General features: G+C 32.7%; 3 protein-coding genes across 6 annotated transcripts; 2 read left to right on the top strand and 1 right to left on the bottom strand.

Moving 5' to 3' along the window:
* The first annotated feature begins 5,354 nt into the window (after positions 1–5,354).
* On the top strand, positions 5,355–12,019 carry LOC137827734 (G-type lectin S-receptor-like serine/threonine-protein kinase At5g24080). Of its 2 annotated transcripts, none has more exons than XM_068634024.1 (5): positions 5,355–5,818; positions 9,077–10,437; positions 10,537–10,717; positions 10,866–11,319; positions 11,440–12,019. In XM_068634024.1, exons 1-5 carry the CDS (start codon positions 5,559–5,561, stop codon positions 11,776–11,778), a joined length of 2,595 nt encoding a protein of 864 aa, XP_068490125.1. In that variant the 5' UTR covers positions 5,355–5,558; the 3' UTR covers positions 11,779–12,019. The 2 variants fall into 2 exon arrangements, with proteins under 2 accessions (XP_068490125.1, XP_068490126.1); XM_068634025.1 differs by having other exon boundaries at positions 5,529–5,818; positions 9,029–10,437.
* Positions 12,018–19,278, top strand: LOC137827735 (uncharacterized). The gene is made up of 15 exons (XM_068634026.1): positions 12,018–12,886; positions 12,974–13,095; positions 13,672–13,814; positions 13,890–14,140; positions 15,065–15,111; positions 15,226–15,320; positions 15,665–15,767; positions 15,860–15,954; positions 16,434–16,496; positions 16,761–16,836; positions 16,914–17,022; positions 17,455–17,567; positions 17,645–17,703; positions 18,671–18,782; positions 18,923–19,278. Exons 1-15 carry the CDS (start codon positions 12,496–12,498, stop codon positions 19,055–19,057), a joined length of 1,914 nt encoding a protein of 637 aa, XP_068490127.1. The 5' UTR covers positions 12,018–12,495; the 3' UTR covers positions 19,058–19,278.
* Positions 19,279–20,280: 1,002 nt separating this feature from the next.
* On the bottom strand, positions 20,281–25,450 carry LOC137828732 (receptor-like protein EIX2). 3 transcript variants are annotated; one of them, XR_011083956.1, is made up of 3 exons: positions 22,698–25,450; positions 22,277–22,342; positions 20,281–20,726 (listed from the first exon to the last, which is right to left on the bottom strand). XR_011083956.1 is itself a non-coding variant. In XM_068635419.1 (2 exons), the coding sequence occupies exon 1, from the start codon at positions 25,375–25,377 to the stop codon at positions 22,720–22,722; it is 2,658 nt and encodes an 885-aa protein (XP_068491520.1). In that variant the 5' UTR covers positions 25,378–25,450; the 3' UTR covers positions 22,012–22,342; positions 22,698–22,719. The 3 variants fall into 3 exon arrangements, 1 of the variants encoding a protein (XP_068491520.1); XR_011083957.1 differs by lacking the exon at positions 20,281–20,726 and adding an exon at positions 20,736–21,622; XM_068635419.1 differs by lacking the exon at positions 20,281–20,726 and having other exon boundaries at positions 22,012–22,342.
* Between the last annotated feature and the right edge of the window lie 1,344 nt (positions 25,451–26,794).

Genomic DNA, 26,794 nt, shown 5'->3' on the forward strand with positions numbered 1-26,794 from the left:
GAGGGGAAGACATCTCAACACAACTTCATATACAATGCATGGAAAATTATCATTTGATACCATTTTTGTTCTCTTACATGTACTTTATAAATTCCTTTTAATCATAAAGTAGGAAGATGATAATTTGACATTATTATTCTTTTATATTTTCATTTTGGTAACTAAAGATATTATTATTTTATTTTTAAAAAAAATTATATTTATTTTTATTAGTTAAATATGATATTTTATTATTGAAAAGAATTGTAAAATGAAATTAAGAGAAAAATATGAGTGTTAAATGATAGTTTTTTAATAAAATGTTATACTTAACTAATAAAAATAAATATCAATAACATTTAAAAATAATTTAATGAATTTTGATAAGTAGAAACCGATTTTTTTTCTATACTTTTGATAACTTACAATATTATTATTTTAATAACTTTTTATACTATTTAATTATAAAATTAATTTTTATTAAATATATTTTTAAAAATCATCACATACACTATTGGAATGTAATTATGTATTATAACATCCTACAATATATAAATTATTTTACAAAAGAAACTAAAACACATAATTGTTTCCAAAGTCCTTATGTATTATTTTATGTATTATTTTACAAAAAAAAACTAAAAATAATAATTGTTTTCAAAGTCCCTTATGTATTTATGTATATTCATGTACATAATATATTCATCGCAATCCACACACAAACAATACATGTAAGGGTAAGTTACCAAAGTAAAACTATAACCTACGCAATCATAAGTAAAACAATTTAATTAGATTAATCAGTTATATGTATAATTTCATACCATTTTTCCATCAAATCATGATCATATAACACTCAATATCAATCACCACAACCCAACTTCTTTTAACATGACACTTTGTTGAATATATTACTGTGATCATATATTACTTATTACTTGTGTTTTTATTTGGAGTAGGGATGAAGTAGAAAAGAAAAAAGAAAAAAAAATGGAAAACAAAGTTATTTAGATCAAGAGTAAGAAAGCAAAAAGTAAAAAATAAAATGAAATAAATTAGAGATTTTATTGATATAATAAAATAAAATTAATTTTAATTAACTAATGCAGTATGTTACCAAAATATTGTTAACTAAAATTTAATTAAAATGAGTATGAATTAAAATTGAATTTTTATTATGAAATAATTATGTTATAATTAAAAATAAAGGTAACAAATATTTAAATAATTAGTTACAAATTATTTATAATTTTTTCCATATATTATTTAAAAAAATATATAATAAAATTAATTCATAATTTAATTAATTAAATTTAAGAATTATCATAAAATTAATTACTAGATATCAAATTATTTGATTTTATTTACTATAATATTCTTTGTTATTAATTTTTTATTATATTATAAAAAACTATACATATAATTACTTTTTAAACATAATCAATTATGTTAAAAATATAATTGATTTTATAGAATATAATCTATTAGGTTTGATTTTTTTTAAAAAATTCCGTAAATTTTTGTAGAAAGTGAAATGTAAAATCATGTCTTATTTTTCATATTGTAAAGTTTTTTGTTAAATTTAAAAAAAAATACTTTAATGAATAAAATACAAAATAAAATGCTTAAAAAGTCAGAGACTAAATATGAAAACGAAAAATAAAAACATGATTCAAGATTTGATGCAATGATAGGGAAAATTTTCTGGTACTTTTTTCTTCTTCAAATTAGTAAATTACGTGTCTGCGTCTCTCACTTTTGAGAATGAAAAAGAAAAGAAACAAAACTCAAACAAGTAGCTATGAATTGAAAATGGATAAATGCAAGCTAATTGTAGTTTTTTTTAAAATTTGTTTATCCAAATTTGGAGTTCAACCTTTAGGTATGGACGGTGGAAACTCTTAAATTGGATATAAGAGAAAACACGTTACCTCACCAATAACTAACCATAATTTTGGAAGTGATAATTGATTATTTATGAATATAATTAGATGGTTCAAAAGGTCTAAATTTTCTATTCAATAACATAATAATTTATTTGTAGGCTAAACACATATTCTAACATCTCCCAGTACCTTATTAAAGTTATATATCATTTAATTTATAAATAATAGTATCCTATCATATAAGAATTTATAAATATTTATATCATCAAACAAAGTATAAAAAAAATAAAAGAAAAATTTATCATCTTCACTCTGATGTCTCAAGACCCACAATATTCTTTACTAACGTGTAACACATCATCATTGCAGATTTTTGAAAAGAACCACACAAAAAAAAAGTAGGGTAAACTAGTGATTCTTAAAATTTCAATAAAAAATTTAAATCTGAATCATCCAATCATGATCACATGTATCATCACACTTCATTCATTCCAAATATACTAAGCAACTAAGTGTTTGTAAATGTTTCATATTTCTCATCACTCATGCCAAAAATCCACTACCATAGTTCAATATCACTCGCGTCATAAATTTGTTAACATCCACACATAGACACTTAATTAGTGTTCAAAGACCTGCACCTGTCATATTACCATGTTTTCATCACAACATAATCTCCCTTTCACGAATCTATCCTCACATGACAATGGGTAAATTCATATGATTTACTCTGATAAGTTCTTTAAACCTCAAAATCAATCTTATGAACCTTCTTTGACTCTCACCACCTAGTACTCTTCATCTATGTGATTCCAAGATATCACTAGAATCAAAATCATCTCTTTCACAAAACACTTACAAATCAATACACTCTCCTAACAATCTCAACACGGTAAATAGTCTTGATTACATTCCACGTTATTCATCTTTCATCTTATTCATTAACATATCATTCCATCATACAAAAAAAATTATATTTTTAACACAATTAGAAAATATCGTCAATAGTCACAAAACATTATTTTTCACAAAGAAAGTGAGTAAATTGGTTTAAACACTTAAGTTGCATAATTTTAATCAAATATAGGTATTTTAAATTTGTAATCATTTATAATTTACAAATTGTTAATTTTTCAAAAGATTTAATTGAATTTTATAACTTAAAGAAGAGAAATAAAAGGTAGTTAAGCAAAAATAACAAATATTGTCAAAATGGCTTGAGCCCATGAAAATTGGCGGGGGAATTTGAGATAGAAAATTTTCAAAACTTTAAATCTCAAATCCGTTGAGGGAATGAGATTTGGCTAAGTGAACTTGGAAATTTAAATTTCCCCTAACTCTGCATGTAAAATCCACTTTAAGCATTGGGAAACACTGATATCTCAAACAGTGAAATTTAGTTAATATGCTTACTCCTACCATGAGTTATGGGATTCTTTAACAAGTTTATTATAAACCCGTTTTTAATTAAAAAAACTTCATTCATGCATCATGCTTCAACTTCAATTCAATCAATAACTTTTCTAGCCATGTAGCTTCACAAACACACGTAGCAACACCTATGTGTTATGCTTCACATGTGAACAATGCAACCTCTTGTTCCTTTTTCAAGCTCCATGAGATTGGAGTTCCTTCTACAAATAACATAAACCTTAAAATGCTCCTATGATCATCCTTATTATTTTCCCAATTTGTGTCAGGGAGCCCAACAACTTCAATTTTTCGAGTTGGTGTGTTATTAAAGAGAATACAAGTTGCTTTGATGTATCTAAAAATCTGTTTGACAACTAGAAGACAAGATCCTTTGAGACTATGCATGTACCTCGATATAACTCCTATAACAAATTTTATATTAGGTAGTGTATGATAGTAAAGAACCAACAATTTTAACATTTTTAAAATTTTAATTTATTTTATATTTTTAAAATTTTCATTTTAACATTTAATGTGTTGCACAACACGTCTAATTAAAACAATACTTAACATTTAATCAAAATTCATTTTTAACGTAAGGGTAATTTGGTCTTTTGTTAAGGATACAAGTTTAATTTTTTAATTTATCATATGAATTAAATTACTTATAAATTTCTCACTTATTTTTTCACTCTCCACTTTCTTTCTCTCAATCCAAATCACCACACCTTTTCCTTTCTATCTTTCTCCATTTTCACCTTTTTATATTGTTCATTCTAAATAAAGCATTAACATAAAAAAAAAATCTATTTCTCTTAAAGATTCTTACATAAAAAATAAAAAAATAGTACTATTTTTATCCTAATAAAATAATTATGGTTTTTTTATTTCTCTGTCACAATAAATTTATACCAATGAAAATTGATCAAAAGTTAAATAAAAATAATTATACAATTTATAAAATAATTAATATTATCTTAGATTTTGATAAATGATATTTAAATAAAAAACTAATTTATAAAAGTTAATAATAAACGTTGAAAGTATTAGCGACATCTGTTTTGTTAGTAAGTAAGTAATAAATAATAATAATAATAATAATAATAATAATATATTTTTATTATCACTTAAAATATAAAAAAAGACACATTATATTTGTCCTACTCTTTACTTAATGAATCTTATTTACAATTTGATAATTTTTAATAAACTTTTACTTCTAACAATTCTTTTACTAAATATATTTTTAATTTATTGCCATAATTGAATATTAAGATACAAACGTAGGACTACTATTTTTTTTATCTCATTTTTTCATTACCTTTCTTTAATATCATGTATTATATATATGCTGTTAATTTGTTAATAATGTCGTAGTAGATACATGTATGATAATAGTGTAGGTATCCATATATTATGGAATTATTGAACCACTCCCTACTTTGTTGGGGGTGCTCAAGCACTGATTTCTGTGAATAATTAGAAAAATATTACGAAATTACAAAAATTATTAACAATTTGAACACTAAGAATATTTTTTTTCTTCTATAAATAGTGTGAAATATCAAATGGGAGACACTTGAATGTTCATTGAAGTCAAACTTGTAGAGTTATTGACCAATATTACGAAGTGGACTTTAAGCCTAACTCAATTCCATAAAACCGGTTTGCACCCACTTATATATAATGAAATGTCTTCGTTTCTAGTCGATGTGAGATCTCCAACAACCAAAATAGATGTAATCAAGTTAAAATGACTCAATTTTATTTTTTTTTATAGTGATTGGTATGGATAATTTATTCTAGAACAAAAGTGAGTCCACAAAATTATTACTTATATAAAAGTTTGTGATCGAAATTTAAAAAAAGTGATTAAGAAAAGAGTTGTGATTAAAAATAGAGTGAGGAAGTTAGGTTGTGAAAAGTCAGCATGCACATAAACATGCCCCTATTTTTGAAAAAATGTGAAACGTGTTTTAAAGAATTACGTGTCCCATATTGTGTAGCCTTTACAATCTCTGGGTCATGCACACATCTCAATCCCTATTTGAAACCCACAAAGCACTCAGTTCATACACACATATCTAATCATATCTTATTTACCGACCACACATTAGCCAACGTTTTTCAAACATGTAGTTCAACAACCCCTTTCCACGTGTTCAATTTCTGTGTCTTTCTTCTCCAACTACAACACTACACTCCCCCGCTACTCACCCCCTTATATAACACCATGCCATAACATTTTCTAAGCTTTCTTCTTTTCTAACACCTTCTTCCATGGCCATCACTGCTTCCTCTTCCTTTTCATGTTGTTGCCTAGTTCTTGCTTTTGCCCTCTCTTCTTTTAGATCATGCATTTCGGCCCACATTGGGTTGGGCTCCAAGTTGTTGTCTAGCAAGGCCCAAACTTGGGTTTCCGAAAATGGCACATTTGCTTTGGGGTTCACTCCAGCAGATACTGATCATGGATTGTTTGAGCTTGGTGTTTGGTTTGCACAGCTTCCAGGAGATCCAACTCTAGTTTGGTCACCCAATAGGTACCTTTTTTTATCATCCTCCTCTTTGTAAATTAGCTTATTGTGCACAATTAATGCTTGTGAATACAGAAAAATATGCACCAGAAAATATTTGATATAATAAAATTCATTGAGTGTGTAAATTAAGTTTTTCTTCTTCAATTTAATCCACAGATAACTTTAACTAGATTAAAATTGAAAAACTATATTAATTGTGTAAAATCAATTTTAATATTTTTAAATTTTTAAATAATTTAAAATAAAATATCACCTCATTTTTTAATAACATAAGATGTAACACTTTTACTTTTTTTTTCCTTTCAGCCGTAATATCTAGTTTTATCATTTAAGTATATGAAAAAGGGATGACTAGAAGATTTTTATGTATTTTCCGGTGCAAAGATTTTTTTAATTTTGTATTTTATTTTTACACTTATTTGTTTTTTTTTATAATTTAAAAAAAAATGAAAAAAAAGAATAAGGGAATGAAACACACATACCTTATATAGGGAAAAGATATGAAAGTATGTGGAGAATTTGCCTTAAAATTTGGTAGTGATCATAATAGAGGGAGAGAATGAATAACGAGAACACTTTTGAAAGATAAAATGAAAAAAAAAAGAGTCTTAAGCCAAATATAATGGAAAAACTAAACAACAACAATATTTCAAGGGAGCACAGAAAAATGATGTAACATATTTGAAAAACTAAGTGGAATCAAAGACGCAAGGAGAATAAAACAATCATATATATATAGTCTTAGTTGTACAATATTTCTTCCATCTTTTAGATAAATAGAAGTGCTTTTTTATTTCAATTATAAAACACATGAACTCACGTTTAGATTGTAGGTGTTTTTTTCATAACGTAAAAGTCATTAAAATTTAGTTATTTGCTGAAATAATATAAAGGTTAAATTATTTGGCATACATTGTAGTTTTGTTACATTTTTAAATATAGTTCTTAGCTTATAAATTTTTAACTTTATCTTTACACTTCTCTTCTTGATAAATCTTTACAGACCAATCTTTGAAATAGGTAATATTAATATATACTATAATTGTATTTCCATTTGTCTGGAAATAATGAAAACATTAATTTATTAAAGGATTAAAACATAATAGCAGTTAGAAATGTAATTAAAAATTGTATAAATATCTTACTAAAACATTTTAAACATTACAGGTTAAAAAGTATTAGAAATCAATTTAATTAAATACAATCTCAGTGTTAAAAACAAATCTTCTCACAACATAACAAAAAACAAACTTTACAGTGCTTCAAATTTGCGCCTCTGGGCGCCAACTTCAAATGTGCAAAATATTAACCAAGTCTAAACAATATTCAAACTTGGCCCTTATAACCACCTTGCCTTGTAGCGAACATCTTCTTTATTAGAAAATTCTTCTTTCTTTGCAAATACCCATTTGCACCCAATTGCCTTCTTACCTTTTGGTAATTGTGCCAACTTCCACGTCTTGTTCTTCTTCAAAGACTGCATCTCCTCTTCCATCGCACCCGCCCAATTACCACTCTCTGAACTCAGAATGGTTTTTGGGTAAGTGGATGGAATGTCATCAACAACTGGAAGTGCATAGGCAACCATATCCATGAAACGAGCAGGCTTCTGAATATCTCGTCTCTGTCTTCTAACTGCAATTGGCGCTGATTGTTGTTGAGATTCTTGGGTAGGAACCTCTTCCTCATCTGACTCTTCTTCTGCCATAGGAGAGTCACTTGTGGTATTTCGTGTTGGGATCACCACTGTCGGCTCAAACTCCACCTGCTTCTGAACACACTCCACCTGTTGTGGAGTACTATCAGCTCCTTCTGGATTTACCTTCTTTAACATGGCAGATTCATCAAAGGTAACATCCCTGCTGATAATCGTCTTCTTTGCCTCTAGACACCACAAACGGTATCCCTTCACTCCAGGACTAAAGCCCATGAAAAGAGCCTTCTTTGCCCGTGGATCCAACTTTGATTCAATCACATGATAATATGCAATAGAACCAAAAACATGCAAAGAATCATAATCAGTTGCAGGTTTTCCAGACCATACCTCTAACGGGGTTTTGCCATCTATAGCAGATGATGGCAAACGATTGACGAGATGTTGAGCGTATGTCACAGCCTCAGCCCAAAACTCTCTGCCTAACTCAGCATTAGACAACATACAACGAACTTTCTCCACAAGTATCTTGTTCATACGCTCCGACACCCCATTCTGTTGTGGTGTTTTTCTAACAGTGAAGTGCCGAACTATGCCACAATCTTGACATACCTTCAGGAACGGATCACTCTTGTATTCTCCTCCATTGTCTGTTCGGAGAACCTTAATCTTCCTTCCTGTCTGGTTTTCAACTTCAGCTTTCCACTTAAGGAAAATTTCAAGCACATCATTTTTGTTCTTCATAGTAAACACCCAAACTCTCCTGGAAAAATCATCCACAAAAGTGACAAAATAATGCCTACCTCCGATTGACGGAGTCTTGGCAGGTCCCCACACATCTGAATGCACATAATCCAGAATACCCTTGGTATTGTGAATTGCAGTGCCAAACTTCACTCTCCGTTGCTTTCCCAGAACACAATGCTCACAAAGTTCAAGTTTGCAAGCCTTCATACCTTTCAACAATCCTTGCTTGGTAAGAATTTGCAAGGATTTCTCTCCAGCATGTCCCAACCTCATATGCCACAACTTCGTTGATCCGAATTTGCCATTACAGACTCACAATATAATATTCAATATTACAAATAATTTCAAACAACCCAAGGCGAACCTTCGGCTCTGATACCACTTGTTGGGAAAAACGGGTAATTTTCCCACTAAAACAAAACCCTAACAGAGCTACCCGACAAATAATATTGAATAAATAAAGCGGAATAATAAAAGAGATAAAGAGGAAAGAACACACCCGAAAATTGTTAACGGAGTTCGGCCTGTTTAGCCTAATCTCCGAGCACAGCAAAAACAGCTCACTTTTATTACTATGAGAGAAGATATTACAAATTGGGATATATAACAGTGAAGGAGAAGAGTTTAATTTATAACCCTCAAACCTCCTTCCCAAACAATGAACCCACCGATGTGGGACTTGGGATTAAGCCAAAATCAACATGTGACTGTAGTGCAGATTAGATGGTTAGTTCTGGTTTTTGACTTAGAGAAAGAGAAAGTCATGAATCATATATCCATGTAGTCTTTAGTGTTTACAAAAGCTTCTGCAGGTTATGAATGCCAACATGTTTCATTTTCTTTGATCTCAATCCAAATAGAGATACTCCTGTATCCCAAGATGCAATATTGGAGCTTGACACCAGTGGCAACCTTGTTCTCATGGATGGAGACATCACAGTGTGGACCTCAAACACCTCAGGTGCTGGAGTACAAGCAGCAGTCATGGCAGAATCTGGCAATTTCATCCTCCACAACGCCACCAGCCACCCAGTGTGGCAGAGTTTTTCTCAACCTTCCGACACTCTCCTCCCCAACCAGCTTCTAACAGTGTCTTCTGAACTAACTTCATCAAAGTCTTCCTCTCATGGTGGCGGCTACTATTCTCTCAAAATGCTTCAACAGCGTACTTCCTTAAGCCTTGCTCTCACTTACAATCTTCTCGAGACTTACCAAGCCTCAGATGAATCATACACTAACTATTCCTATTGGGAAGGCCCTGATATCTCCAATGTGACTGGGGAGGTTATAGCAGTTTTAGACCATGCTGGGAGCTTTGGGATTGTGTATGGAGACTCATCTGATGGAGCAGTATATGTGTACAAGAATGATGGTGACGATGCAGGCTTATCTTCTGCTGTCAATCAATCTGCATCATCAACTGTTCTCAGGAGACTAACACTGGAGAAGAATGGCAATCTGCGGTTATATCGATGGGACGAAGTGAATGGCTCAAGGCAGTGGATGCCACAGTGGGCTGCAGTTTCAAATCCATGTGACATTGCTGGAGTTTGTGGCAATGGGGTTTGCAATTTGGATAGAAGCAAGACAAAAGCCACTTGCACTTGCTTGCCAGGAACTTCTAAAGTTGGGATGGATGGGCAGTGCTATGAGAATTCATCTCTTGTAGGAAAATGCAATGACAAGCATGAAAACCTGACATCTCAGTTTAGGATTTCGACGGTGCAGCAAACCAACTATTATTTTTCTGACATTTCAGTTATAGCTAACTACAGTGATACTAATGTGTCAAAATGTGGGGATGCTTGCTTGTCAGAATGTGATTGTGTGGCTTCTGTTTATGGGCTAAATGAGGAGAGACCATATTGTTGGGTGTTGAGGAGCTTAAGTTTTGGTGGTTTTGAGGATACAAGCTCAACTTTGTTTGTGAAGATCAGAGCAAATGGGTCATGGACTCCAGAAGGCCAAGAAGGAGGGTCTAATAGTAGCTCTTCTGATGGAATGGGAAGTGCAAAGGAGAAAGCTGTGATTATTCCTACCGTTTTGAGCATGGTAGTTCTCATTGTTTTCCTGAGTTTATTACTGTATTACAGTGTTCACAGGAAGAGAACTTTGAAAAGGGAGATGGAAAGTTCCTTGATCTTATCAGGTGCTCCAATGAACTTCACATACCGTGATTTGCAGATCAGGACATGCAACTTTTCACAGCTGCTAGGAACAGGTAAGTGTGTTCTATATTAAATTTCATGGCAAATAAGTTACAGTTACATGAAGAGTTTCGATGTTGTGTGAAGTGTTACTAAATGTACATGTTTTGCAGGTGGATTTGGGAGTGTATATAAAGGAAGTCTGGGAGATGGTACTCTGGTGGCAGTGAAGAAACTTGACAAGGTTTTGCCTCATGGAGAGAAGGAATTCATCACTGAAGTAAACACTATTGGCTCAATGCATCATATGAATTTGGTTCGCCTATGCGGCTATTGTTCTGAGGGATCACATAGGTATGCACTCTTTCCTCACAATCAATTTTAACTTTAATAATAACTATCTTAAAATTTATCCTAACGATGATATTTTATGGACTGACACATGTTTACTAAACTAAAATTGTAATGCTTTAATTGGCTTTGACAAATATTTGTTTGACAGGCTTCTGGTTTATGAGTTCATGAAGAATGGGTCATTGGATAAATGGATCTTCCCTTCGTATCAAGGGCGAGATAGATTGTTAGATTGGACAACTCGTTTGAATATAGCCATAGCTACTGCACAAGGGATTGCGTACTTTCATGAGCAATGCAGGGATCGGATAATACACTGTGACATAAAACCTGAGAATATATTGGTAGACGAAAACTTTTGTCCAAAAGTATCTGATTTTGGACTGGCCAAATTGATGGGAAGGGAGCACTCTCATGTGGTGACAATGGTGAGAGGCACTAGAGGTTATTTGGCACCAGAATGGGTTGGTAATCGCCCTATAACTGTCAAAGCTGATGTTTACAGCTATGGCATGCTTCTTTTAGAGATCATTGGTGGAAGGAGAAATCTTGACATGTCCTTTGGTCCAGAGGATTTCTTCTATCCTGGTTGGGCTTACAAGGTATATTTCTCAGATCCCACTTATTTACTACTAAGTGTGTTAGAAAGAGTGTATCATAGTCGTGATGTGTATTAAATTTGTTATCTAAGTGTTTGATAAGGAAAATGTTGGGTACTGTAGGAGATGTCAAATGGGTGTGTAAGTAAAGTGGCAGATAGAAGACTGAATGGGGCAGTTGATGAAGAAGAGCTAACGAGAGCTCTGAAAATAGCATTTTGGTGCATCCAAGATGAGATATCAATGCGACCAACAATGGGGGAAGTGGTAAGACTGCTGGAAGATTCGATAGACATTAATATGCCACCAATGCCACAAACAGTGCTAGAGTTAATTGAGGAAGGCTTAGACCATGTATACAAAGCTATGAAAAGAGACTACAATCACTCCAGCTCATTCACTCTTACCAGCCATCTCACATCTCGTGCCACATGCAGCAATTCCACAATGTCACCAAGATAGTCTTCAAAGTTTTTGCTGCCACAACCTAAGAAATTGTCTTTCGTGTTCATCATGGAAGCTTTACAATGTTGAAATGACTCTTTCTATGGTTTTGGGAGAAGTCCCACACAGGATGGAAATAGACTCTTATTAACTTCGTAGTAAAGGGTTATTGTATCTACGTAATTATACTCTTTGCGGAGCAGGGATAACTTCAGTGGTTGCATTAGCATAAAAACTCCATTTTGATCAAACTTTCTAACTAACGTTTAAAATGTTGAGTTAACTAACTATTTTTATCTCTAATTTAAATTATTAGAAATCCTTTTCTTCACCTTGTCAATTTTATCATTTTTATACGCGCTTTTACAAGTTTAAAATACAATTATTTTTATAATTAAAATAAAATAAACATAAAAATATTTTCTCAATCTAAAAAGACTATTTATTTACTGTACAATTTAACGGTAACGGTGAACCGGTTCAGCTGATTGGATTTGGAAGTGAGGTGAGGGACTCCGTTCACAATCAGCACCGAAGATCGGAGACGCGGCACGTGCTAACTAACTACCAATCCGCAAGACAAACACAAATCGCTACAAAACCCCAGCGGCGCAATTTAGCACCGCCACCGCAAACCCTCTCTCAATCCAGCACCATTCCATTTCCCCTGATCAATTCTCGATGCTATTGAGTAACGATAACAACAGCGACGTTCGTTTGCGCTTGTAGGCGACCATGGAGAAGATGCGTCACGCCGAGGAGCTGGTGAGGGAGTTTCTGGTGTTCCGCGGCTTCACCAACACTCTCGAATCATACGAGACTGAATTGCGCACCGACATCGGCAAGGGCTTCGAGGTCAACAAGATCCTCGACCTAATCTTCTCCGTCTATGTTCCTAAGTTCCACGCCGATAAGCTTGTCGCGCTTCTCGGGTTCTTCAAACACTACCTCTCTTCCCCCTCCGACACGCTACTCGTCTCCACGCTCTCGAAGTTGGAGGCTTCTATTCTACGCTTCTACGTCGTCCACGCCGTGCAGTGCAATCGTAACGACAAGGTGGTTGAGTTCTTCGCGCTCTACGGTTCCGAATTGTTGCAGAGGTCGCAAGATTGGACTCTCTGGTTCGGTGCGTTTTGTTTCTCTTTCGTCGTTTTTGTTTCTGTTCTCATGTGATGAACTTGCACGGTGAAATGAGATGTCGTTTGTGTTGCAGCAATTCCTTATAAGAAGAACCCGCACTTGGATCCCGAGTTTCGGGCTTTTTTCTCTAAGGAGTGGTATCAGGCTTTGCATCTTTCTTCTAGGAACTTCTTCAGCGAGGTTTTCAGTGCTACTCATATCCTTCACATTAATTCTGTTCGTAGTACTAAATTGGTGTTGTGATTTCATTTCATGGCTATCCTTGAGATTGTGGGAAATTGCAGTAGATGAGACTGTAGTATGTTAGAGTTTGGGTTTTGGATTAACTTAGCTCAACAAAACTGTTTTGTGGCTTAAGTGTTCTCTCCCACTTATATACTTTTCGGAGTTGAGTTTATTCAATACGCTTCTCGTGTCCGTTACTATCAGGCTCAGTGCATGAATAACGTGATAGGTGGTTTATTAATGGATTTAAGATAAACTCTGATCCCATATCAGCATTTGGGTTATACTCTAACTAAATCTTACAAAACCAGTTGCGAGGTGAGAGTTTTCCTTAATTTATTTACTCCCGTTTTTGGTCTTATCACTAGTCAATTTAGATTTAGATTTTTTTGGAACATGGGCGATGTGGTTGTGGTGCGGTGATACAAACAACCTTTATGTCATTGTAGACCATAATTTAAAACCATGAATTTCGGTGTCTTGCTTGTTTAATTCAGAAAATATCGTTATCTCTTTCACAACTTGTATAGCCTTAATATTGTATCACGTCTACCTGCACTACTGAAGGTTAGTTCGGAGATGAATGCTACTAATATACTCAAAAGAGATATCGTACATTTAAATCTGAAGTTGTCCCAACTTCAGGCTTTGCTTGATGAGAAAGAGGCACAGTTACGTCAATTTAGAAGGTAAGCGTGTGTTTGTTTATTCAGTCCTGTGGCGTGTAATGGACATGGTTGGTTTTCTGATTAATTGGATTGAAGTATGGAAGGGAGTATTGGTTCATCAAGCAATTTGCGTGAAGAAAGTACCCGTACGGTGAAAAATTCTCTGGATGTTTTTCCAACTAGCATTTCACAAGTTGGTCAAATCGAGGTTAGCCAAGATTTAGCTGTGGGTGAACTCGGAAATGTTCATTCCGAGTTGATTGGCTCCACATCTGGTGATGATGATTCAGCTTCTCTATCGAATTACTGTTTGAGGAATGGCGGAGCTGACAATGCCAGCCTAAAAGGTAACACATTTCCTATAGAAGCAGACAGACATGCTTCACTATCGCTCAGTCTCTTTTAATTCTTTAACGAGTGGACACTGATTAAAGAAATAAAAAAGAATTTTTTTATTAGAAATAATGAGATAGCGTACTCAAAAATCATCGGGGAGTGCATTGTTACACATCCAAAAATAAAATTTCCCTTTTAATTCCTTAACCAGTGCCCTTAGGGCACTCGATAGCATTTGCCATTATTTAATTGCTTGGTCATTGTATTTAAGATAGTTGCTGCCTAATGGCTGCTTTATATGGATAGAGTTGTTCTAAATTGTTCTAATTCGTGTTCGGACATCTTCAAAATGATTAATTGTTGTTCTGAAAAGATAACTAGTTAATTAGTCATGCAAGTGCCGAGAAAAGTTAGGACACCATGTCAGATGCCTGGGCTTTTCTCTGCCAATATGACTCTCATTTGCATCCTGGAGACAGTGATGACATCAGTTTTGCATTGCCACTAGCTGTAAGCTGTAACTTGAAACCACAAATTGCACTGAAACAAGATATTGATTTTGTATGTCGAGAGATCTATTTTTTTTTTGGTTTTTCAAATGATAGTTTTCCTAAGACAACGCTGAAAGCTAGAATCAGTTGCAATCTTGCATAACTCATCGAAATGAGACTTAAAAGCTTTGTATTTGTTTATTTAAATTTCAAACATGAAAGCAACCCTATCAATTTATCTTTACTTATTATTTCTTAGAATTATATTTTGTATTCACTAATTCAGCATGTAACTCTGATTCACTTTATCTGAACTTCAAACCACACCTAATTTTGTGGACACTGAATAAATTTTTCTTTAGAGTAAGATAGCAATTACTAAATGTTTCTGTAATCCTTGATTGAATATTTGGAAATGAAAATTAACAATGAATTTTGTGGTAGAAAACGATGGGGATGAAGATTTCGCTGAGGTCAAAGTAGAGCACCAGGTAAAATTTACAGAGCCTTATATATGTCCCCCGGCTGTTCTGCTTTTGCATTTTCTATATCAGAATCAAGTTTTATTGGAATCTGTGTGAATGTAATATCACTGTGGTTTCTAGGAGACATTTCTGGGGCACACCAGTCCAATCAGTCGATGTCGCTTCTCTGCATCTGGAAACAATATTGCCAGTGCTTCTCTTGATGGAACTGTCAGGTACCCTTTTTAGGAGTTGATATGAAGTGTTACTTTAGTGAAAAAATGGAATAGTTTTCGTGTAAATTTTAGTCTCAATTACTGGCTGTAGCATGTACCTTATTTGTCACGATTTAGAACCCATGTGTGCAGATTTATTTTGAACAACAACATAAACGTCACATATAAATTAAATTAAAAGGAAGCATGATGCACTCCAATGCCTTTATGTTTACAAAATGCCCTTTATATGTTTCCCTTCATCAATCCTTCTTTACCTTTCACCGAGTATCTGCACCTATTCCTTAATTTTTATGAAGTCTCAGGCAATTTCACCTTTGTTTGCTCTGCATGTTTTAATGAAGGATATGGACATATGATACATCAACTCCAGTGTCTAGAAACGCAACCATATATTGTGGCACTGAAATTTTGTCACTTGACTGGGAATGTAAATCAGACCGCTTGGTATGTGAATTGATCGGTGATTGAATTTATTCAGTTTCAATGAACATGAGATTATACGATCAGATTATTAAGTTTTTCCTCTTGATAAAAAGCTTCTTATAGGTACATCCGATGGGTGCATTAAAGCATGGAATGTGGATGCAAAGAGAGTTGTCTGTGATCTCAGCACAACTGAATCATTTCCAAGGTATTTCCCAATTATATGATGGCTTAAATATTTTGAAGGTCACTGCAAATATAGTAGCTTTTTTCTTTTTTAATCCCTATATTTATTTTTGGTTTTGCTCCTTGCAATAGTCATTGTTTTTGGTGCTTGTCATGACATTAACTTGTCATTAACAATAATATGTTTATTTCTTTGCAAATACAGCAGTGTTGGTTTTATGTTTCTACAAAATATAACAATATTTTTTTTTAGTTCCCACAGATATAGTAATTTTTGTATGGTCCCTACTTTTAGGCATCTATAAAATATAAAGGTTTTCCTTTTAAGTCTCTACTGTTATGACAAGGATAAACAAGTGACGGCGAATTTTGCAGGGATAAAAAAATTACAGGAACTAAAAAAATGTTATATTTTTTTGGGGACTTCAAATATATTTGAACCTTATAAGTTTTTCAGGTTTCCGTGCATTTCCTAATAACACTTCTACCCATATTTTACAGTGTATTGGACATAAAGTGCAGTCCTGTGGAACCTATTTTTGTGTCTGCAGCAGCATCTGGAGGGTAATTGTTAAATTTTTAAATATTGAATTCTTTGCTAAACTAGCAAATTAATTTAATTTGGTAATTTGATAATCTATTTTAAAAAAATGTTAGTTTATTTATGATATGATATGAATGTTTTGCTGTTTTGATTTCGGATATAAGAATGGAACTATGGTTAAATACCATTGGTTAGGGTATCCTTTCCTTTATTTTGCTTTCACTATACATTCTTTCTGTTTTTCACCTTTTGTTAATATTATGATGTTTATACTGTCTGTGTAGGGCTGGTTCCAAATATGTTGGCAACCTGGGTTTTGCTTCCCTGACTGTGTGGAACATGAAGACTTGGAAAGCCATGGTACGTGCTTCTTTGCATAAAATGTTTTATGTTTATGTTGTTTTATGGCTATTTTTAATTTTTTGGATTTCATAAAGACAGTCCTTCCTCTTGGAGAAGATCCCCCAGCTATTACTTCTCTATGCTTTAATCACAATGGAAAGATTTTGGCAGCTTCTGCAGTTGATGGAATGATTCACATGTTTGGTATCCTTAATTTTATTCACTTGATTCTTTCCTTGCTTTGGTCTTGGTGATTCCTTTATGAAATAATTTTTTGTTGTTGTTAACATATTTCCATTATCATTTGACTTGATTGTTATATTTCCATTATTATCTGTTTTGACTCTAAGTTCACTTAATCCTTGGTTTATTGTCTAATTACCTTTAGTTATCATTACCTAATTTCAACAGTAGTTGTATTTATTTATATCTTCTCTTGCTGGAGTTGTTAATTTGCTGTGTTTTCTTATGCTTTCTAAGGTTCCCTATTATTGGACTAAGTTATTCTAAGATTATTGGGCTCAGTCATTCAGTAAAATAAAATACTGCAATTTTTTTTGGATAATAAATTGTATTTTGAATGTTGAATCAGTGACCTCATGGTTTGACAATCGTGTCATCCTTAACTAGTGGAAGACATGTCTGCTGGTCTACAAATCACTGGCTGGCCAGCACATGATTCTTCCATCACTTCTATTCTGTTTGGACCAGACGAGACTAGCATTTTTAGCCTTGGCTCTGATGGGAAGGCAAGCATAGATAATTTAATGTTATTCCAGATTGTGAAAAAGGTTGTGCATCGCTACTAATTGTTTATTTTTTTCAGATTTTTGAGTGGAGTTTGCAAAATCAAGGCCAAATCTTGTGGTCGAGAGACTGTAGTAGGTATATTTCTAGTTTGTCAGCTTACAATTAGATTTAAAATGTTTCCTTTTTTTCTTTTTGTATGGCTTAAAGTAGTTTTTACTTTGTCAGGCAGGGAAATTAGATATATGAAATTGAGGGTTGTCATATGTTGGAAAGAAGTAAATACCCTTCAATATGAATAAATTATGGATATTATCTGGGTTTTAGGCCAGATTTTAGTACAAACATCAAGCAAGACAGGGTTTCTCCCTATCAAATAATTTCGTCTTTCAAAATGCCAGAAAAAAAATCCTACATCTTAATTTCCTTCTACAAAGCTTATCACAACCTATATATACATAACATGTAACTATCACACCATTACATATAACTGCATGACCCTAAATTCATCTAAACAAATCATCTTAAATAAATTGTGCAAGGAAGTTACCCTTTGCATGTTCCTTCTGCTAACTTTGTTCAACTCATTCATAAAATATCCTCAAGCCTGTTCTAGAATTTCTTACTACACAAGCAACATGAAGAACTGCTGCACTCCACATTTTTTAACATCTCTAGAACAATTCTGCAGTCAGTTTCCCAATTCTTCTCGTGTAATTTATTTTTCAAATACTTAAATGGTAAAACCAATGCACAACAGAGCCTCTATCCATTGTCACAAAGGCTAGAGGCCCCTTCATCTCTGGTCTTGTGTTTGGAATCTTGAAGTACTTTTCTGCCCAAGCCAACCAACCATCCAATTGGATCATTCATCAAATTTAGGCAATTTAACCATCTGTCTGCACTGGCTTTCTTTAGGTCTTTCAGTATATATCTTCATATACAACTGAATGCAATATATGTGGAACAACAGTCGTACGATGTGTGGATTTTTTTTTTTTCTGGCTTGCTCTTTTAACTTTTTATCTCTATTCCTCATATCCTTGGTTTTAGATGTTTGAAGAATTGATTCTCACCATCACCATGACACCTTTTTACCTTTCAGGTTCTGTGACCCCCTCATCGGTTCAAAATATTGCAGACATGAAATGGCATTAGATGCAAATGGGAGGAGACTCTTGGTAACATCCAGTTCAGTCAGAGCACCCATATATCAGGTTGATTTTTCCTCGTGAATTGTGATTAGACCCCTCTGCTTTTAAGGGGTTATACTTCAGTTATCCATATCTTGGCTTGAATATTTCCGATTCTCTTGCTAGTTATCTGGAATTGTCAATGTCTGGTTCTCTTGTGTCAGGTTCATGGTCATATAAATGGTTGGAGAACACTTCCGCACGGTGCTCCTATTACTGCTGTGGATTGGCATCCGACCCTGCCCATTTTCTTGACTGGATCAGCTGATAACTCCGTCCGAGTAACATCTTTGTCATAGTACAAGGTTGTAACATATGAGTTTTCTTATTATTCTTTTTTTAGACTTCATTGTGTAATATATTGGTGTTCTCTCTCTCTCTAGATCGACCGATAGACATATAGAGGTTACCAACAGATCTTATATTATCAGCAGCATGGTTTGCTATTTACCCAAATACCATTTTTTATGAATATTCCAAAGGCTCAATTTTTTTTTATGAGAACCAACTTCTTGATCTAGTTGGCTTGTTTTAAGTTGATCACTATATGTTCTTGCCAAGAGATATGGAGACCTTCTAAGCTAGAACCCTCAGCCTTGTATTTTGTCTTCTCATAGATTTCAGGTCTCTTATTTATATCTGGTTATCTCATGTCAGTCATAATCCGTAATTGGGGGTGTTACCCTTGATTTTCCTCTAATAATTAAATTATGAATTCGATCATTTCTTCACTAAAATGATAGTATGAATGAGGTCTCATTGATGATCCATGTTTACTTGTTAATTAGCATCATGTTTGATTTATTATGAAATAAAACACTGTTATTAAAAGTGAGTATAATCACTAAAACATACTGGGACATACGTTCGATGTGCCTTATGAATGGGGGTGGTAAAGAGTCTATTATCTCATAGCTCACTAGGGTAAGGCATAGGCTAAGAGATTAACGAAGAGGTTGACAAAGGCCTAACATTACACGGTACACCAATTTCGGGCGTAGGCAAAGAAACCTGGGGGTATCATCTTAAAGGTATGAAAATTTTCACTTTATTTGTTATGATTATGGAAGTAAGTGACTTTCAATCCACTGAACTATATAATTCACAAGCTACTAATTGGAAAGTCAAAAATGATTTTTAAATTTACAATCTTGAAAACTATGTGACTTGAACAATCCGAACGTGTGAGTGTGCATTGTACCATCCGAATTATTCATGAATCTCATTTAAGTTTGTAAAAGTTTGATGCCCCTAAAAACCACGAAGAAAGTTAAAGCACCATATAACAACAAATGGAACCATCCTCAAATTGTAGCAAGAACGCATAGAACAACCAAAGCTCAAAAAGCAAACAATCTAAAATCATACCGCCATCTCTCAAATCTTAATAAAAAAACTCTAAGGCTATAGATTTTGGACAGATAAATTAATCCTAAAAATCGAATGGACAGATAAATTAATCACCAGTTTCACTATCCTCTTTTAATAATAAAATTTACAATATAAAAAAAAAACTAAAAGCTTGAAGAGAAAGCAAAAACAATCTAGATCTAAGAAAACCAACCTTAAAAATAATAACAAGGAGAAATACACAACAAACCATTTAGGGGTATAAAAAGCCACATACGAATAGCTTAAGACAAATTGACGAGAAATCAAAACAAATTATAAGAAAATAAAGAATGCATATTCACAATTTTCAGATTTAAAAGTGAAAACATGGTGCGCTCCGGTCTTTGGTTGTCATGCCAAACATTTCTTGCCAACTCGTTCCTCCGGTACCTGGGTATATTCACCTGTAACTTCCAAGTGTCAATCCATATAGCATCCAATTCCCTTTCTAGAGAAAAAGCGTCGTTCACTCCTTGGAACCTAACGAAACTAAACCTTTGTTTCCTTGCATTGAGCTTTCTGGATATGAAGACATCCAAAACTCTTCCCCATCTTTGAAAAACTTTCCACAGATCCCTTTCAAAGAAATGATCAGGAAAGTTAGTGAAAAAAAACGATACATCATCCATCACCTTGCTTCTACCTCGCCGGAAAACCTCATCCTCACCTTACTTTCTACCTCGCCAGGAAACCCTCAACCTCACCGTGTTTCACTCATCTTACTAAGTTGCTTTGTTCCGATGATATGATAGTTGTTCATTCTCGAACAACCTCAAAATAGTAATTATTTATTTTTAAGTGTTTATGTATTATGATCTGAGTTTTAAATTTCTTTCATGATTTAGTGATTGTTTATTTTTTAACAATTGTATTGTTTTGATATGATGTATTGTCATGGTTTGATCTCAAATAATAACTTTTAATTTATTTCATTCAATATATGATGATCATTTACTTTATAAATAATTTTATTACTTTCGTTTGATATTCTAATCTTTTGATCTTTAGATAGCTTTGTAATTATTTTACAAGACATAGATATGAAACAATAAATATTTCAAAAATGTACATTTTAACGTTAATATTTTATTATCCTTACTAATAATTTTAAATTTACAAAGCAAACAGCACATGCACATAGTAAAAGACTTCTTTAAAAATAATTACATATTAATAACACATCTAACAATCATTAAAGATTAAACATTAAACATGTGTTCAATTATCGTAATCATTAATAAATTCAAATAAAATTAATAAAAATAAATTGATGTATTAAAACTATACTTTTTATTTTTATTATATTAAAAAAATATGTCAATACTTATTACATTGTTCAAACTTTTTTCACCGAAAAATATAAGTCTAAGTTTTAAGCTTGTGTTGGGGTGTTTCTTCCAATGCTTTAGTCTATGTTTGGCACTTGTAGTCTTGATAGCCTTTTCCACCTTGTACACCTATTTTCTTGCTCCCTTTTTATATTAAAAAACTAAAAGAAATTAAGTAAATTAATATAATTTAGATTTAAGTGGATAACATGAAATTTCACATAATTGGATCTTTCATTAAGTTCATTGGGTTAACTAATGCAAATATCATACAAATTGAATATATATATATATATATATATATATATATATATATATATATATATAGGAGCTCTAAGTTGAAGCACATTTGTCTTATTTATATTGTAAATTTAAATTTGCATTCCTATGTTTTCCTTTTCATGCGATTTTCTTATTATTTATAAATTGCTACACCAAAATTAATCTAACGTTTTTATCTAGTGAAACTGTTTGAGTGATTATTTTGATGAAGATTCTAATTTTATTCATTTTAAATAATTTTGAAACACAAATCCAAAGAAAAAATAGAAGCGTTTGTTACAGGTTACACAAGTTCATAAAATCTTGAACCCACAAGCCATAATGTTCTACTTAGGATGCTGATTTTTAGACACTGAAAAGTTACAAATATCATCATTCATAATAACTTTCTGGTTTTATCATCGTCATATTCATTACTTATATCTCTTCTCTATATATTTTTCTGAGTGCAGATACCCAAGGAATGGTTCAGTGTAAACACACCCTTTTTTTTATTCATATATATAAGACACCAACCTTGTGTGTCATCTTAGAAAGAACCTTTGTACGAAGTAACTTCCTCAATGCATGAACATCAAAGACCTGTTATGCAGTACAGTGTAACTAAATCAGTTATATTTTCTATGGGTTTATATATAAATGCGCGTATATGTATTATATATATAAAAGTTTTCGTAAAAATAAAAAATTGATGCAGACTTACATAAGTCTGAGAAAAATATTTGCCCAGAAAAATAAGATAAAACCACTTGAAAAAAAATACAACAGACATTATGCAATGGAGGCTATTCTTTCTTTGTAGTATTTTATAGATTAGAATTATTATATAGGAAGAGAAATTATTTTTAGAGGATTAAAAGTATATTTGATTTAAACAAAAATATATATAAAAAAAATTGACTAAATTTAAAAGTCTAAAAAAATAATATTTACGTACCATAGATGCGGTCTCTTAGAATTCAATGCATGTAAGCATGGTTGCATCTCCTGTTGAAAAAAATGGCACTGACCAGAACTCCCCAAAATCCCACAGCAAACCCAATTCCCAGACCCATGTAAAACCACGAATATATTTCATGTTTCTCGTCGTCATCATCATCATCTTCTTCTTCTTCCATGGGTTTTGTACCATGGAGTTCTATATCTTGCGGACAAATATTTGTGAGTGGAGCTCCACAGAGGCTAGGATTGCCAATATAGCTAAGGTCTGTAAAACCAAGTTGGGTCCCTGATGGAATTTTGCCCATAAAATTGTTGAATGAGAAATTCAAGACCTCGAGATAATGTAAGGTAGACAGGGATCTTGGAATTTGTCCAGAGAAATTATTTCTTGAGAGATCAATGGATTCCAATGGTTTCAAGTTTTGAATCTCTTCTGATATTGTTCCCATTAAGTGATTGTGGGACAAATTCAAGGACTGTAGTCCAGTGAGCATATACATATCTGAAGGCACATTTCCAGACAAGTTGTTGTTTGAGAGATCAATCACATTCATCAAGTCAACATATGATAACTCGTTTCCTTTTGTAAGGATCTGGATGCTAGTGACAATGGTTATTGAAAAACCTGGAAAATTAAGGACGAACCCTACTCTACGAGTTGAAGCATAGTTACCAACCATGGTTGTTATGTTATGCAAGCAATTAGGTATAGATCCTGATAATCTGTTACTTGAAAAATCCATCACCATTAAGGAATGGAGTTGACACATCTGTGTGGGAATAGTGCCACTGAATTGATTGAATCCCAATTTAAGACCTTTAATATTTTGTGCCAACCAGCTTGGTATAACCCCAGAAAGATTATTATGGCCAACATCAAATATCCAAAGATTATGGCAGTTTTTTAGAGAAAGAGGAACCTCCCCAGATAACTTATTGCTTCCCAGAGACAAAAACCGAAGGTTTGACAGAGAGCTCATTGAGTTAGGAATCTTACCTTTAAGGTTGTTGTGTCCTAAATTAATAAGAACCAGGGATTCCCAATTATTCCAACAATCTGTTAGGTCTCCAGATAAATTATTATTAGCCATGTTCAAGTGCGCTAAATTGGTTTTATTTGTCATATTTTGGCACAAGAAAGTAGAAATGGATCCTGATAAAGAGTTATTACGTAAGTGTAGAACAACCACTTGTGGTGATATACGAGGCATGCCACCTCCTAAATTATTTCCCACTAACCAAACGACTTTCGAGTTTAGCAGCACATTTGACATGTCCCCATTGATAATGTTACGTTCTAAGGAGATAAATTCAAGTTGAGTAGCCAACTTCCAAAACTTGTCAAGAGGCTCAAATGAAGAACTTGAATCTCCAATTGTAAGGTATTTCAGAGAACTCTGTTTGAACAGCCATGCAGGAAATTTGTTTCTCACATAGCCCAATCTAATACGTTTAAGTTGAAAGGGAGGCACCCATTCAGAATCAAAATCAAAGACCAAGCCAGGTGAACTCAACGAAAGTTCCCTCAGATTTGAAAATGAAAGTAAATTTCTTTCTGAGACAACCCCAGTTAAGGAATTGACTGCAACTCGAAGGGTCTCCAAGTTGAAGAGTTGCCCGAGATTATCTGGAAGACTTCCATTCAACTCATTTGTCTCAAGTATCAAAATAGTCAACGATGATAGATTTCCCAAACTTGTGGGAATTGGACCAGATAAAAAGTTTTGAGAAAGATCAAGTTCTTGTAGTTGTTTAAGTTGTCCAAACCAATCTGGAATGGTTCCTTTGAGATAATTACTAGACAAAACCAAGGACTTAAGACTTCTAAAACATGGCAATGTTCTAGGTAGTTGGCTATGTATTTGATTTTGGCTAAGGTCAATACGAGAGATGTGACTACTAAGATTGAATAACCAGGTAGGCAACTCAGATACAAAATGATTGTGAGCGAGATTTAGAACTTGAAGTGAAGTAAAATTAGCGTAATGGAGAGATGGATAGATATTTTCAAGCTGACAACTCACCAAGTGCAACTCTTCAAGAGAAGGGAGCATGGTTACTGGTTGAAGCCAATCAATGTCTTTGTGAATATAAATACCACCAAGGTTGAGATATTGCAACGAGGTCAGTGGAGAAATCCAATGTAGATTATGGACAAGAAGATCATAATTATATGATAAATCAAGATAGTGCAGCTTGGTAGTGTTTCCAAACAGATTAGGAGGGTTCTCAGTTGACAAGTCATTACATTCATGGCTACCAACTGAGCTATATTTGATACATTTGAAGTCATTGTTGCTCAAATTTAAGTAGTTCAAAAATTCAAGTTCCAGCAAAGTGAGGCTGAATACACCTGATAAGCAGTGTGACTTGTCGTCCTTGTTTCCATAAGGAACAAGTTGAGGATGATTTGTATAACAAGGGAGATAAAGTTGTGTTACTCTACCTGTGATATCATCACACTTCACTCCACTCCATTCACAACAATCTAATTCTGGGAACCATGAGGAGAGAACACCAGAAGGGTCTATGAGTCCTTGTTTGAAGTGTAGGAGTGTGTTCATGTCCTTCTCGTTGCAATGAATCTTCAAACTGCACATCATGACAGAATTGAAGATGATTGAACATAATAAGCAAAGTAAAAAGAGTTCAATATTGAAGGGAGAGGCATTCATGATCACTCAGCAAGATGTTTTGATGGTGGGAAGGCATTCAATCCAGTACAAGTTTATATGTGGTTGAAGTGTGTCTTCCATATATGTAAACAGTGAGGAAATTAATTAGTTATTTAATTCAATGGTCTTTGTTGTGTCTATTCTTTAGATTCAGAGTGGATGGAGCATCCAATTTCTCCACTATGTCGGATAGTCACTAATATATCATCTGTCCCTTCAATATGTTAGTGACATTTGGTGTGTGGCTGATTATATTGCCATTTTTAGTTATGCAGAACCGGGGACATCTCAACATGGTGCCTTATCCTTGACAAAGACACATCAAGAGCCACAATATTTGTAGGGGTAGCCTTTTAGGGGTTGTAGTTTTGTTTTGTTTTCTTTGTTCTATTCATGCCACTACCAAAAAAAACTAGCCCTTAAACAATAGGAAAACGAAAGATTTATTCCATTCAAAATCCCCCACAAACAAAAAAACAACAACTGTTTTCTAAGTGATAGCCATGATCACTCTAACTTTTACTAAACTCATTTATTTTCTCTTGATGAAGACTCATTATATATCAAAGATTTTTTGGTAGTTTTTATTTCAACAATATATATTAAGTAATAAACAATAAATAACTCAGATTTATTAACAATGATCTTTTCTTCCAATACTGATCATGAAAGGATCTAAATCCTATCTTACTAATACTTTTAGGATAATTAAATATAGATAATGTGATTTAAAATTTGAATGAAAGCATTCAAGGATAAAAAGAATTTTAAACGTATTACTTATTCTCTATTTAAAATAAAATTGTAATGGCAATAGTATTAGATAAGAAAAAAATGTAATATTAAGAAATTCGGATTAGTTTAATATATTTGAATCAAATAAGAAGTGACATTGATGATATACAATTCTTGCTTTCATAATAACATATAATTAAAATTGAGAGACGTGTACTTTATAATCAAATATAATGTAGTAAATTTTTTTAACTAATTATACTAATAGAGAATGTAGTATATAAATATTCTAGAATATGTAGTTCTCAAAATAATGTATATATAATGTCATTAAAATATTTATAAAAAAGTTAATTTTTTCTAGTTCGGTATAGTCTCTGTCTTCTATTATCTTTAGTATTATTTCTTTTATATTAAATATAGTAGATTAAACATATATGTGTAAGAGTGAGTTAATATAATTATCATCAATATTACTATTACATCATATTTAGGTAGATATATAAACATTTACTAAAAAAATCATTAAATAAAAATTAATTTTAAAGATAAAAAATAATTAATTATTCTATTAATTAAATTAGATATTATTTTAAAGATTAAAAAAATTATTGATATCGAAATTAATTTCTATTATTTATTTTTTTAGAATAAAAAATATTTTTTTAAATAACTTTTGACT

Source organism: Phaseolus vulgaris, chromosome 7 (assembly GCF_000499845.2).
Source record: "Phaseolus vulgaris cultivar G19833 chromosome 7, P. vulgaris v2.0, whole genome shotgun sequence".
NCBI lineage: Eukaryota > Viridiplantae > Streptophyta > Magnoliopsida > Fabales > Fabaceae > Phaseolus > Phaseolus vulgaris.

Bases quoted from the DNA above. Each gene is read 5' to 3' on its own strand.
- LOC137828732 (XM_068635419.1), bottom strand. From the start codon at position 25,377: ATGAATGCCTCTCCCTTCAATATTGAACTCTTTTTACTTTGCTTATTA.
- LOC137827734 (XM_068634024.1), top strand. From the start codon at position 5,559: ATGGCCATCACTGCTTCCTCTTCCTTTTCATGTTGTTGCCTAGTTCTT. The intron at 10,718-10,865 runs GTATGCACTCTT...TTTGTTTGACAG, and splicing joins TGTTCTGAGGGATCACATAG to GCTTCTGGTTTATGAGTTCA. The intron at 11,320-11,439 runs GTATATTTCTCA...TGGGTACTGTAG, and splicing joins ATCCTGGTTGGGCTTACAAG to GAGATGTCAAATGGGTGTGT.
- LOC137827735 (XM_068634026.1), top strand. From the start codon at position 12,496: ATGGAGAAGATGCGTCACGCCGAGGAGCTGGTGAGGGAGTTTCTGGTG. The intron at 12,887-12,973 runs GTGCGTTTTGTT...TTTGTGTTGCAG, and splicing joins AGATTGGACTCTCTGGTTCG to CAATTCCTTATAAGAAGAAC. The intron at 15,955-16,433 runs GTATTTCCCAAT...CATATTTTACAG, and splicing joins ACAACTGAATCATTTCCAAG to TGTATTGGACATAAAGTGCA.